The sequence below is a fragment of the Oryzias latipes genome, chromosome 3 (genome assembly GCF_002234675.1).
Source record: "Oryzias latipes chromosome 3, ASM223467v1".
NCBI lineage: Eukaryota > Metazoa > Chordata > Actinopteri > Beloniformes > Adrianichthyidae > Oryzias > Oryzias latipes.
Window position 1 is genome coordinate 24731760 of NC_019861.2, and position 14993 is coordinate 24746752.

At 37.0% G+C, this 14993-nt stretch overlaps 2 protein-coding genes across 3 annotated transcripts; one reads left to right on the forward strand and one right to left on the reverse strand.

Moving 5' to 3' along the window:
* Nucleotides 1-1753: 1753 nt before the first annotated feature.
* On the reverse strand, nt 1754-9425 carry sccpdh (saccharopine dehydrogenase (putative)). The gene is made up of 12 exons (XM_004067262.4): nt 9115-9425; nt 6560-6672; nt 5097-5177; nt 4309-4438; nt 4183-4232; nt 3895-4025; nt 3585-3702; nt 3257-3376; nt 2740-2796; nt 2531-2642; nt 2369-2450; nt 1754-2165 (listed from the first exon to the last, which is right to left on the reverse strand). Exons 1-12 carry the CDS (start codon nt 9311-9313, stop codon nt 2075-2077), a joined length of 1284 nt encoding a protein of 427 aa, XP_004067310.1. The 5' UTR covers nt 9314-9425; the 3' UTR covers nt 1754-2074.
* A 296-nt stretch (nt 9426-9721) lies between these two features.
* On the forward strand, nt 9722-14726 carry tfb2m (transcription factor B2, mitochondrial). 2 transcript variants are annotated; one of them, XM_004067263.4, is made up of 10 exons: nt 9722-9879; nt 10365-10712; nt 11297-11486; nt 11616-11707; nt 11862-12015; nt 12418-12566; nt 12740-12829; nt 13632-13691; nt 13781-13929; nt 14027-14726. In XM_004067263.4, exons 2-10 carry the CDS (start codon nt 10419-10421, stop codon nt 14214-14216), a joined length of 1368 nt encoding a protein of 455 aa, XP_004067311.1. In that variant the 5' UTR covers nt 9722-9879; nt 10365-10418; the 3' UTR covers nt 14217-14726. The 2 variants fall into 2 exon arrangements, with proteins under 2 accessions (XP_004067311.1, XP_020555269.1); XM_020699610.2 differs by having other exon boundaries at nt 10387-10712.
* Nucleotides 14727-14993: the final 267 nt, after the last annotated feature.

Below are 14993 nucleotides of genomic sequence, written 5' to 3' on the forward strand. Positions count from 1 at the left end.
GGGTCATAATTGATGACAAACTTACCTGGAAAGCACATATTAGCTACATACAAGCTAAACTATCCAGAAGTATTTCTGTCTTAAATAAAGCTAAACTGGTTCTGGACCACAAATCACTCCGCATGTTATACTGTACATTAGTTTTACCATATTTTTCTTATTGTGTAGAGGTTTGGGGGAACAACTATAAAACAACGTTACATTCACTTTCAATACTTCAGAAGAGAGCAATACGAATCATACACAAAGTCAGTTACCTTGAGCACACAAATAAATTATTCATAGAATCAAAATTACTCAAATTTTACGATCTAGTAGAGTATTGTACCGCTCAAATAATATTCAAGGCCAAAAACAACTTATTACCCACAAATATCCAAAGGTTATTTATTACAAAAGAGGAAAAATACAATTTTAGGGAAAAAGATACATTTGTCATACATAAAGCACGTACAAATAAAAAGAGATTCTGTGTTTCAATTTGTGGAGTGAAGTTGTGGAACAGAACTAGTAAATGCTTGAAACAATGTCCAAACATAAAAGAATTTAAATATAGATACAGGAAGATGATCATGGATAAATATGTGCAAATACAAAAAAATACAGAATGTCAGCATTTATAAATCTGCATACTTTGACAATACGTTTTGTTATTCATTTGTATGTTGTTTGGAAATGAAAATTACATGTATATATGTACATATACACTTGGGTAGGGCACTGGACTCTGATGGTGGGAAAGTAAGGGCTTAGGGTAAAGGGGGGTGAAAGTTTATAAGATTTTTCTTCTTCTCACTCCCTTTTAGGACTGGTGTTTATATCATTTTGTTTTGTATAATTTACTTGTCTTTTTCTTGTTTTTGTAAGTTTTGTCTCGTTCTTGTCTTATTCTGTTATTTTACATTTGTTTCACTAGTCCAAAATAAAAAAAGACTACTACTACTACTACTACTACCCTGCAGATGAAAACATTTCATGCTTCCACCCCAGATAAAATCAAGTTTGTTCCACCAACCGCAGACAGATTCAGATTTATTTATTGATAAGAGTGAGTCGTTTGGTGCTTTAGCAACCACCATGTGAGAACCGAGCGCAGGTCTTGCTTAGTGGGCTGAGCCACACCTTTAATGAAACAGGCAGTTTTAGTGTGAGTAACATTATGCTAAAGATTTATATATTTATATTTCCGGTTCCGGGTTTTTATTGATACTTCAGGATTCTTAATTCTGTTTGATAAAAGTTAGGAACTGGATAATGATAAATCATGTAATAAATGGTTACAGTAGAACAGGGGTGGGATTATGTAAGTTTGCTTTCTTCCACTCCCTTTCAAGCAATATTTATTTATATGTCTAAATATACTAAGTTTGATTCGTCATTGTATGAATGTATAACTGATGATTGTATTGTTTTTGTGTATTACTCTTATTTGATTGCTTGAAATAAACAATTTCCAATCAAATCAAGATTTGGAAAAACAGCCCAATAAAGACAGGGATGTGCAGAAACACAGCAGCTGCAGTCTCATTTTACTAAACCGCAGACAAAAACATTAAAGTTTGATGACAGATACCTCCTACATTCAGCATTTCAGGGCTTGCTTTCCACTATACCAAGACATCTTTATTGATTTGCATACGTCATCTGATTCTTATTCATTTCTGACTGATTTATAACCAAAGAGAATGAGAATTTTTATTCTTTATTGCTTGTGTTTGAACACCTGATGTGAATTAAATCTTTCCCAGAATCCTTTCTTTATTTGGAATAATTTTATTAGCAGAGAGTCGTGCCAAACTTGATTACACACAACAGTAAGTGCAAGTGACCGTCTTCAGAGGAGAACTGCTGCCTCTGCTGGAGTTTTGTTTGTTAGCAGAATGGTAGTAAAGCTTTCAAACGGAAGCAAATCGGAAAGTTTCCACTAACAAAGCACCACCACCAAACAAATACGGTTCGTCAAAACCGATTTCGTGATCAAAAACTATTCTAAAGCTGGAATTGTTTCTATTATTAGTATGAATATTAGTGTCAACAGAAACCTGAAAGATGGCGTCTGGGAGGGGGGCGGGGTTTAGATAACAGAGAACTGGATGCCATGTTTGTTGAGGCGGTTGATGAGGGTGGTTTTAGAAAAAGCAGCTCCTGGGGTGTAAACTCCTCCTCTGAAACATAAACCAGAGTCAAATAAAAATCCAAATTTCACTCCGTAATGAAGCAATTAAAACATTTTTAACTGACGGATCACTAGAACTGTAAAAATGTGCATTAAAGGATGAACTCTTTCTGGAAAATAGAAATATGAAAACGTGAATTACTGCAAAGACTGGGATGACTGTGTGAGTGAATCTGCAATGTGAGAACTCACTTCTTGGGCAGAGCTGCAGGTTCGTTGAGAATCGTTAGGGCAGACTGCACCATGGCGATGGGCGTGGCCACATAGCCAACCTCTGAAAAGAGGACATATAGATGTAGTTCAGGAATAATAAAATATCCCTTTTTTTATATTTTTGCTCTCAACTTCTAGTACCTGGTCCCTGAACCAGTGTACGGATCTTAGTGGTGGGTTTGCCCTGGAAGGGGTCCTGCTCCTCTTTGTAGCCCACTCCATGGAAAGCCATTTGGAAAGACGAACCCTCCATCTATGAGTCATATGGATGAAATGAGTGAATTTATATTAGTTTGTCAACATATCGGGAAAATGATCACTTTAAACCGTACAAGTTGCCATTATTTTACCTGCTTTCTAGTTGGTCCAGCCTTTGTGAAAGCGCCAAAGGAGAAGAACTCCGGGTACTGGGAAATACAGGAGAATCAACCGCCCATCATTCTGAGCTGTGATGAATCATCTTCAGTACGAGTCAGTTAAGAGGCCTCTTTTTACAAAATGAATCATTGGAAGCATAAATTGTAAAGATCTTCACAAAATTCAGAATCAAATTATTGAGTTTTAATAAATTAAATTGATTTTGAAGGAATACCTTATGCTGTATAAAGACTAAAGAGCTTCTTTTGTTGCTTTCTAATGTAAGAATTCATAACATTATATATGAAGGTTACACTTTTGTTAAGTTACAATGTTTAAAAACAATTTCATGATCCAACAAAATTTTGTTTTGATCGGAAGATCCACAATAAAAAAAAATGTATTAAATCTCTTTTAATAGCAAAATCTAACCAAAGTAAATTGAAAAAGAACAGATTCTGTGTCATGACAGACGCAGGAGTGACGGTTCTCTTTTGTTTGTTTTTTTACCTTAATGAGCAGGTTGCGTCCAAAACTGAACTTGACTAGAAGCATGAACATCATTCCAGCAAACAACAACTTGATGGTGTTCCCTAAACCTCCCACTCCAGCGTATGCACCATACTGGACCTGGAGTTCAGAAGAACAGGATTTGATGTGTTATTTGGTCCATTAAAAAAAAAAAGGTCCACGATGTGTTCTTTATAAATGAGAATCACCTAAATGCAAATCTCTCAATCATTAGGAATAAATTATCTTCATCTGAAACATTGGTAACAAATATTGATGAAAAAAGAAACGCAGACAACATTTCATAACCTTTAATCCTCATACATACCGGGGTGGCTTCATGCTCCTCTACAAGGAAACGCTGAGTTCGCTTGACAACAGAAGGATCAGAACCCATGAAGGGGATTGCATACTGCTGGATCTCATTACTGTAGAACAGAGCTCCCCTAAAAATTCACACAAAATAGTCATTTAAGTACAAAAATAGTACAGTATTGAAGCACTTATGGTTTGACATTTATATATTCTTACATGTTTTTATTCAGGTTAGTACAAAAAAAAGAGTGGCTAAATAAATATTTTCTTTAACTCTGTTAAATTTTTTATAAATAAAAGTATGTATACATCTTATTTTGTACCTGGGTTTCAGTTTTGGTCCAACAGGGGGTAGAGGTCTGTGATTAAACTTCCTCCTGAGACTCCGCAGCTTCTGGCTGTCGGCAAAACCATAGATAGCAGACAGCCATGTGCCATCATGGATACACCCACCCTGACCAACAGCACAAAGAGGAAAAGAGGACCCAAAATGAAAAAAAAAAGACATTAGGCTTTGTTTTATGCAGCAAAACACAGTAGAAATAAATGAAAGAGAAGTCTAAAAAATAGAAAATGTAATAAAGAATTTAAATGTATGAATTGTAACATACATCTGGTCCGGAGCTAACAGTCAGGAAACTCTCAACTGATGCCAGGGTCCCTATGAATGAAGATACACCGCATCAATTATTACTACTGATCAGATTGACTGAAGCATGCAGGTCATGTGTGCGCACCCTTAAACTGGTCTCTGGTGAAAAGAACTCCCATGTCTGCAGGGATGGAGTCAAATCCGCAGCTCCCGATGACGTACACACCCTTCTCAGCAGCCTGGCTGCTGTAGTTCAGCTGCATGCTCTCCAGAAACTGGACACACACACACACACAAACACACACAGATGCAAATAAACTGCCTTCAGTTTTCCATTAACAGAAACTTTATTTTATATCAGCAGAATTTATTTAAAAAAAACACTTATAAGACAAAGACCATGTCTTTTAAAACAACAGGAAATAGTGATATATATGTTTTCTTTTAGTTACAGACTAAACTTTTACCCTGACATTTTTAAAGAATACACAGTTCTGATCAGAAAACCTTAATAAAATAATAAAATGAATTAGATTTAATCCCCAAATGCAGTTGTGTTTGGGTGAGATGCGGAGCTCCCAAACAAGCATTTGAAAGAAGAGAACAGAGTCCCCATGTGGCCGAAATCATTTTCTCTAATAAGACACCGCACGAATCTCAGTACGGCTTCAATTAAATCCAGTTACAGGCCACGTCAAAGGCTGAATGCCAGGACATCTGCTGGACAGCAATCCAAATGTCCACTGCCAGAACAGCATTCAACGCACTACAGCTAGAAAAATGTGTCTTTCAAAAGTGAAGGTACCAAAGGTTTGGATTAAGAGATTCAATCAATAAGAGTTTCAAAGTTATTATGAAAGGCAGGCCTTTTTATGACTAAATAAAAACAGATTCAAGCATCTAAATTCCATAGGACAAAAAGAAGAGGTAAACCTGTGGTTCGCCACTGATGTCGATATGGTGGGCTCCATTCTCCACACAAGCTTTGACCACTGGCTCGCCATAGAATCTGTACTGTGCACAGAGACAGAAACACAAAATACTTCAGACCGTTTCTGGCTTCTGCTCCTGTCCTCGCGTTGGGCGATGGTCATATCTGCAAAGGTCTCCGTTTGTCTCTAGGGACACAGTCATTTTATTATCTGTTTTCCGGTCTCTGGGATTTTTGATTATATTATTATCTGCCTCAACAAAGACCCTAAAGCTGGAAAAGGATCCAGCAAACTTCCCATCCTAGGACCGAAAACTTTATCCAGCCTGATGACCAGAAGAAACTAAAAGAAAAGGCTGAATAAAGAAATAAAGAACACACTTTGGACCAAATTGTTTTAAATGTGATTATTTGTAAGAAGTGTTGCTGTTTTAGCATCCTCCCTAGTCTGCATTACAGCCACACTAACCCGACCAGCTGTCCCAATGACAGCACACCAAACGGAAACCGATCATTTATTGTTATATTACAATAAGAAATTTGCATTTACCAAGTCACCTGGAATACCTGAAGATCATTTAGAGGCTTTGAAGCCATGCTAGTATTAATAAATAAAAGGCTGCTCCCACTTTGACTTGACAATGTGTCTTGTTTGAATTATAATAATATTTAACATGTGAATATAATGTGATGTGGTTTGAGAAGGTTTATTGCAGGAAACTTTACTTACTCAAAGTGTCAAAGAGAAGATATCAATAGATGTATTCACATCTTTAAATCCCAGTAGATAAATCCACCAAGTCAAAAATAAAATTGTAAATTATTCTTTGTATTTTTTATGCAGAAGTAAATAATTAGAGATAAGTGAAGTGTGAATAGGATAAGAAAAGTGCTGAACCCTTAAAGGATGCTGTAGAAAACAGGATCCCTGAGAAAACACCACAGATGCTGGTAAAGACAGAAAGGAAGCAGAGAAAACTATTTATACAAACATTCTGGAGATTATCTAAAAAAAACACCCAAAAAGATGAAGATCCTTCAGATTCAATTTTTTTTTACCATTTACATGCTTAGAATAAATACAATCCATTAGGATTGTCATGCCTGACATTCTGATTTCAACGGGGGAAAAAAACAAGTAGCAGAGCAAACCACATTCTGAAAGATTTACAGTGCTTTAGCTCTAAACGTTGAAGCTTTCATCAAGTCTTTTATTGTAGGAAAAACAAGAAACCTAGAACATTTTGACTCAAAGAAAAGGTTGAAAGACAATGTGTGCTTTTGCATTAAACCAAACCATTATTATAGAAAAATAAACACAAAACGACTGCATAAACTTAAAAAAAGAGCATTTAGTCAAACACTTGAGATCAAACAAGTCATGTAAAACATTAGCCTTATTTTATGAAAGAAAATACAGCCTGTAAGCAAAAGGCAAACAAACATGCAAAAAGCTTTTACTTACAGGCCCGACGCAGTTTAGAACAATGACCGCCTGTCTGCACATGGCTGCAAGAGAGTCTGCCTCTGCTACATCTGCAACAAGTATGTCCACTTCTGTCCTGAGTTCAGGCTTACCTGAGGGGAAAAAAACAAACCCAAACAATGAAAAAACATTCAAGCAGTCGCCCAAAAACATCACCAAAAGGTGTTTTTTAATACACTGGATTTGAATCAAACCAACACACTGTTCTGACAATCAGGAAAATGAGTTCATTCTGATGCGCCAACAATGGAAGAGCGTGCTGCCGGGTCAGCAGGTGAACAGGAAATACTACATTGTGGCTCCTCTAGAATGCAACAGTGTTCATGTAACTTACTGGTAATATTTATATATAGAGAATTTTTTACCATAATAAAAACAACAACTGAAGGAGTTCTTGTATGGATCTCAACAAATAATTTAACAAATCATGTAAAAACAGAGCTACTATGGATATTGATAACACATAAGATAGATTCCACTTTTTTAGTAAGTCTTGATATATTAAAGCTAATAACTGATAAACTTTCAAAGCTGGCTACACATTAAAAAATAGTTTTTATTTTCTTGGTTTAATGCAATATTTTCCTGAAGTATTTGAACTGGCATGAAGAAGTTGTTCTCTGTGAAGCAGGATAAAAAAAAGAAAAAAAGAAATCCTGAATTTCTTGTCCTTCCCTGCAGGCATTAAGCCAGCCTGCTGCACCAAAGGCAGACTCTGTGTTTAAGGACAACTTGCTAACTTAAGAATAGCTTTTCTATTCGACCTGCTCCACGTTCAAACTCCTAAAGATGAGGAACCAGCAATTATTTTACAAACCTCAGATTTTGCCATTCGCAAGCAACTTCTCTACATTAAGAACTTAACAATTACTATTAAATTGCAATAAGTCAACGCACAAATGTAAAATCTTTTTGATTTTAAGTACAACACAAAAGAGAGTTGTGCAAAATTATGTATACCGGTACTTGGAGAAGAGATAAACACTAAAAACAAAGAGTTTCTTATGATGAAAAATTTGTAAAATAAGGTAAAATGCATTAAGAAATCTTAATAATTAGGAAAAAGTCCAAGCCATTTACAGGACCTTGTCTGGACATGCGACTTCCCCAAACATAAAAAAATGCAGTTTTTACATTTAAAAAAACATTTTGAATTAAAAAAAAATCTCATCTTTAAGTAGTAAACACAAACAACATAACATAATAAACTGGAGTTTAAACTAACACATGCATGGATGTTGAGCTGATTTAAATTGAGAGAATAGTAAAGAAACGCAGAAAAACTGTCACATCTACACAGAAACAGTTTGTGACCTACAGCAGATGTTTACTGAGAAGTTTTGCAAAACGTAACACCAAGGAGGGCACATGGTTGAATTCCAATATGCAATGTTTCATTTAGCATGTTACAGATTTAAAAAAAAAAAGAATAAATAATAACACAAATAAATGAAGAATCCTGGGGGAAATTTGATCCATCCTTGAGGATGTCTGCATAAAAAGAATTCAAATTATTCAAACATCTAACTGCATCGATATGAAGAACCTTGAAGACAAAGGACAAAATGATTGTTTCTGTGAGATAAGTTTAGTATGGAGAGCTAAGCGACATGTCCAGCTGTGTCTGCCATCGGGACGAGGACAGTCCAGTTAGCGGCTATGTTCCATCAGCTGTTCTACACTGGCTGAGGACGGGAAAACAGAATTAATCCTCTGGAAACTGTAGTTGTGATAATAATAACAGGATAGCATCCTGATCTAGCAATGCATTTCATTTTCCACGTTGAGACAGCTGCACTGACACATACTGTGGAAAATGCTGGGACAACAAACATTCTCTCTAGAAATGTTTATTTCATTAAGCAAATCTAAATCAAAGGATTTCCAGTAACTGGTTAAGAAATTAGAAATACTTAACTGTTTATTCCAGAGACAGGTTTTTTGGGGGGCTTAAACTGGCCAAATAAATAAAATACAAGTAAAAAAAAATCTACTGTAACTGCTGTTAAAACAAAGCTGACACCAACCAGCATTTTAAACGGTATCAGCTCATGCATGACCTTCATTTACAATCAAACAGAGACCTTTTATTTGCAGGGAAAATGCAGAGGGGAGGGGGGGTGTCATACAAAGAGATTTCTCTCATTTTTACGCAAAAGAGAAGAAAAAAAACCCTAGCAATTATGTTTAATATAAATGTGCAAAATGCAAGCCATCTATATTATAATGTAAACCACTGAAAGCCGAATATTTTGTTTTCATTGTTAAATAATAGATTTTCCGAGTATTCTAGGTGTGCTTGGAGTTCATCATGGGTACAGATTAAAGGGTCAAAGTCAGATCCAACTCGTCAGTCAAGCTTCACATTTATTGCTTTATCATTTTGGAGAGGGAGTTGGGCAATACTTCTCAATCTGTGGATCCTTCTGGTATTTGACTATGATTAAAGTGCATCTGTGTTACCAGTTACTAAATTATTTCCTTCTTACAATTTGGATTTTACATACACATAAGGTTACTGTCCAGGTACATACTCAGAGCTCCGGCGGCCTTTTCCAGAACTTTTTCCAGCTTCGGCTTGCTCCTTCCTGCCACGGCCCATTTCAGGTTCCCACCCGGACCTTCGGACACCGTCCGCGCTACCTCCTCCACCACGAACTGCCCCGTGAAGCCGGTGGCTCCAAAGATAACCAGGTGGTAGGGCCTGCTTGTGGATGTATCGACGCGTGCCATGGTTACTGCTGGGAATATGACAGGAGGGCTCAATGCGAAGACTCAGCCTCTCTTGTCGACTTCAGTTTGACAGAGGGCTGTGCGCAGTGGACTGCGCGCTTTTACGGCGCAGCTCTGACAACTTCCGTAGCCCTTATGCTAACCTGCAAACGAACGAGTTATATCGCGATATAACTCGTTGCTGCAAACACACAATACAGGAAACAAAAAAAAGATTTTAAGCGTTTGTTCATATCAAATATTCCACAATTTGTTATAACAAGTATCATTTACAGTGGAATAAATACACATTTATTAAAACTGAAAACTGTATCGTATACGCTTTTAATTGGTCATATTATTTGCTAATCTTTGTGGGCTCTATGTGATTGGTCCTCATAGCAGTCGTATGTCCATGACGTCAATTTCCTGCGCAGGCACCACGTGAGTGTTGCAAAAACATCTAAGAAGGGTCAGGATGCGGCGTGCTCAATGTCACCGAGTTTTACCAGCCACCTCCGACATAAGAGCCGATTTTAAAGCAGCAATTCTTTTCCATTCAGAAAATTAGGATATTCTTCTGTGAGGTATGTTTGTGTTTCTCCGATAAATTAAGTGTTTAGGTCAGGTGACGTAGATCATGCTAATCAGAAAGCTAACAACATTACTACTAGTAGTTTGTTAATAAATGAATGCGTCGTTATTACTATTTATTTTCTTCACTATTGTAGTTAAAATTCAAAAACTATTTTTTTAATGTAAGCTAAAATTCGGAATTAAATAATTATTAAATAAGCACATCCCTTTGCATATCCAGTTGCTAAATAGACATTGAAGGTTTTTTGTTTTGTTTAATTGCTTTCTTGTATGGTATATGGAAAAAATACCATTGTTAAACTTTTCCATAAACTATTTTAGTCACATGAAGCTTAGCTATGAGGAAGAATTAACCCATGTATTTTTTAAGCATAAAACAGAATATAGAGCTCTCTACTTTTTATTGTATTTTTCTTAGAAACGTGTCCAGCTAAGTAATTTAAATTTTCTTCTTGTTATTGTTTTCTTCATGCAGTGTCTTCTTTGTGTTCTCCAAGCCTCCCACTCTCCCCGACAGCGTGGAAGCTGCATGGCCTCTTCGACCATGTCCTCTCACCTTTGTGGAGTCTTGGAGCGGATGATGCGCTCCTCTTGCTGCCACATCATTAGAAGTAGATCTTGTTTAGGACAAGCGGTTTTGGCCCCAGCAAGTTCTTCTATCTGTGTTCATGGGGCTCCTTTGCTACATAGAAGGGCATACAGCCTGGACCCATTAGGTCCTGGTCGACTGTCACTTGCCGCAGGCTCCCAACAGCCTCGGTCAGACAGGACACCCCCCTCTCCATCTCTAACTTACAGAAACCTGTCTGCCGCTGCTGTTAAGGTAATATGTTTACAGTAATGCTTGGTATGCACTGCAGTATTATTATAATGGTTACAATGTTGTAATGACACCCACAGGATGACATTTACAAAATAGCCATGATGACTTTCCCCATGTTCCGTGTTTAATTCTGGAGAGAGACTGAGTCTAATGGCCTCCCAAACAAAGTAGAGGCAGGTTTAAGGAGAAAAGAAATAATAGCAACTCTTGGTTTGAACAAATAAGTGTTTCATTGTTCAAGAAACAGCTATATGCCTTTTGGTTGTGTTTGATCTGCAGTAGAAAACACTGACAGATGATCTATGATTATGGTCTCCTGCTTTGTAATCGGACTGTCTCTGTCTTATTTCAAAATAATTTCCACCCCTGTAGATGTCTGTTTTGACTGGATCTCAGATGCCTGATTATACCAACATGTTTTGCATATCTTTTCTTGGAATTTATTGTTGTCTCAGACTACATTGACAAATACAGACCAACTATATACATTTTCTCAATAGAAATAACAAAAAAATGGCTGTTTTCGTTTCCCACAAGCCCTAATAATTTATTTTAAATTTTGATGCTTTCTTTTGTCATTACAGGGGCAGTTTCGACCACTATCTCGGTTTGACTACCTGGATCTTGGAAAAGTAGAGGAGAACATACGACGTGCTCAGGCTTGCAAAAAAAGAAGGCACTTCATAGTTAATCCAGATCTGGCTAATGTTGTTGCACGCCATGTGGCACCTGATCCACTAGATACCAAATCTGTTATCTTCGAATGTAACCCAGGTATGTGTTGGTGTGTGGGCTGTAAGGAATTTTTACTTAAACATGTTTTAAACAGCTTAGTGCAAGTTTGTTTCTACAAAATGTTCTCTTTTTGAAATGTTTATGACTACTTGTGTGTTCCTGCTTTAGGTCCTGGAGTGTTGACAAGAACACTATTAAATGCTGGAGCTCAGCGGGTTGTGGTCCTTGAAGGAGATCGATCTTTTCTACATGATCTACATGTAATACTAATGTCTCAGGGCATTTGGTGACCTTTTTAATGCCCCCTGACTCCTTGTCATCACAGTTATATTTGACATATTTTTATAATGTTTTTATTTTCAATTGATATTAGCTGATTGAAGTAAAAGTACAAATGTTGGTTCTTTGTTGTAGGAGCTGGAGGGACATCTTGATGGGCAGCTGGAGGTCGTTTATTGTGACTACTTTAAATTAGACCCAATTGGCAGTGGAAATGTAAAGCCACCCACTATGTTCACCGATAAGCTGTTCACTGATCTGGGAATGTCAGAGGCCGGCTGGACAGATGGTGAGGAAAACCGATGCACATTTATAATGCCACAAACCAAAGATGCCAGCTTTTTGCCAGTTCTCTCTCGCACACACACACAAACAACACACACAAGGAACCTTTTGTCTAACAACTGAGCCTTTGATCACAAACAGAAATCCCACTATCTTCTCCCAGAGCACATTAGCAATGCTATGAATTTAGACCATAAGCAGAATTTAAGATACTTTTGTGATGAATTTTTACAGGAATCCTCATTAAACTGTCAAGATAACAGCTTAAAAAAGCACTGAAAAAACATGTCTTTGTTGTGTATAAAATGTGCACCTTGCAGCATCTATGTCTTCTCATATTGTAAGATAAAGATTTATACTTTTACAGTGAGTTTTGTTCATTCATTTGCTTGCATGTTTTCTTTAGACATCCCAGTGAAGGTGGTGGGAATCCTGCCTCAGCGAAATGAACGTGGAATGCTCCTCAAGATGGCTTACGCTTTGTTTGAGCGGCTCTCTGTTTACAGATATGGAAGAATAGAACTTAACCTTTTCATTAGCGAAAGGGAATACAAGGTAAAACATCTCATTAGGATCATCGCATTTAGGAGAAGAATACAGCTATTTACCTGTTGCTTTTTTAAAATTAATCTGCCTTTAACCATTCAAATCAGTTCTGTCATTGGTGCGTGCAATAATGTTGATAATTCAGCTGTGAAAAATAATTTATCCGTCATTTTTGTCATCAGAAACTTGTGGCACAGCCTGGTGAGATGAGGTACTACAGAGCATTTGGCGTCCTCTGGCAGATGGCCTGTGACATCGAACTTCTGCACAAGGTACATTGAATTGGGGTTTGTTTGGATTTAGGCACATAGAAATGACTGCTTGACATGCACTGTAGATTGTTTATAATGTTTTGACACCCACCAAATGACATTTAAAAAACATTCATGATGCCTTTCCTCATGTTTAAAAAAAAAGCAGAATCACATCGGTAAATATTTTCACTGTTTGAGGTAAATATCTAGAATTTTGGCTATTCACACATTTAAAAAAAAGAGGAAATGACTATAAGATTGTTTATTTATCAAAAGTAATAGGTTTCGGTTAAAATCTTTAGTCTGAAACAAGCCTTTCTCCTCATTGCTAGTTGTAGTAGTGTGTCTTATTTGCGTGCATAAGTTTACTCAGAACTTAACCACAGAACCATAACGCCTCCAAGCGACAACACCGTAAAAGTTTGGCAGCCTTTGAGAATGGCATTTTGGTTTATCTGAGGAGCGAGGCTTTCTAAAATAAGTGTTTAATTTTTGTGACCACTGAAATCACTCCTCACACTGGTCTAAACTAGGACTGAGAAGGAGCCTCTTGTAAATGAGGAGATAAAACTAACCAGATTTGTCTCCACCGTCTGCTGCTGTGGCTTTCAGCACTTGCATGTCAGATTTTCTGCTTAATAAATGCGTATTCTTTCAGATCCATCATTGCTGACTGGAGCGTATGAAAAACATTGAACAGAATCATTTACTGAATAAATTCTAAAAGCTTTTAATTTGCAATTGAGTTTGATGACAACAAGAAGAAAAAGTAAAGGAGCTGAATATGAATGGTTCCTTATCTCCTCTTCTGTCTGTCCAGGAGCCCTGGGAGTCATTTGTGGTTTCATCAAAACAAGGTGTCCCAGCCTCTAAGGGCATGGTAAGAATGAGAGCAGGCCCAACAGCATGAATGCCAACTATGTTTGTCAGGTTGACTTCATGGTTTGTCTCCTTTCTCCCTCCTTCCAGCTTCCAAATGATTACTTGTGTCTGGTGCGTCTGCGTCCACGGGCTGACCTGTTCTCCAAAGGCCTCACTCCCTCTAATGCTTCTACTCTATTGATGATGATCAAGCAATGTTTAGCAAAGAGGAAAGTCAAACTCATCGACAGGCTCAAGTAAGCCACTCCCATGCTGTTTGCAGCTTAATGAAAGTTATAAATGCGTAAATTGCAGGCTGCTCCAGCTGACAAGTTGTACATTTTTTTCCTCCAGTCTTTGGTCACCTGATAGTGGAAGCAGGCTGTTATCAGAGATGGGCTTGCCAGAAGACATTCTGACAGGACATGTATACCCTGAGGAATACCTGCGACTGTTCCAGCTGATGGACAAGAGCCAAGAGTTCACACAAAGCTGGCTTTATGAAGAGATCTTGGAAAACACACAGAGGGAGGGATGGGCCTGAAATGCAAATGCAACCGGTCATTATCATTGGGTTCTTTACAGAGACACAGCAGGTGGTGTTCAACACTGAATATACTCGTGTGAAGAAAGTAATGATTGCAAAGAAACTATGACAGAAGATTGCTTCAAAACAAATTTAACCATATTCATGATATTACTAGAAAACACATTTGTTACACCAATTCATCAACTCAAACCTAATTATAAGTCACTTTTCATAAAATTAAAGGAGAAAGTGCTTGAAGAAACTATAAAAACATTCAAAATCATTTACAGAAAGTGACATTCATTTAATACACAGAAAAACAATGTACAAAGCTGTGTAGTCCTAAAGGATTAAATGCAATAGTTTTGCATGAAGTTATGTATCCATAACAAAGCCATTTATATTTTTCATAAAAACAGTTGTGTGCTGCACCCAACTGATGAAAAACAACACAGGGAAGCTTTTCACTGTATAAAATCAAGTTTTGTACATTTTTAATAAATATGTTGTATATGTTGAAGCTTATCTGTGTGACATGTCATGATTTATTCATTGTAAATTGCATGTTTAATTTAAAACACAATAAATAAGATTTTTTTTAAACATATGGAGATGAGGAATTAATTACAATTTGAATTTAGGTGAATGTTTTTATTTGGTAGAATGTGGAAGGTTAATGTTTGAATAGCTCCGAAAATACCTCAAGCACTCAGGTTTTCTGAGCTTAAAATAGTTTTCTTGTCTGGATCACAAGTAGCAGCTTTTGTAAAACGGAAATAACACATGTAGTAC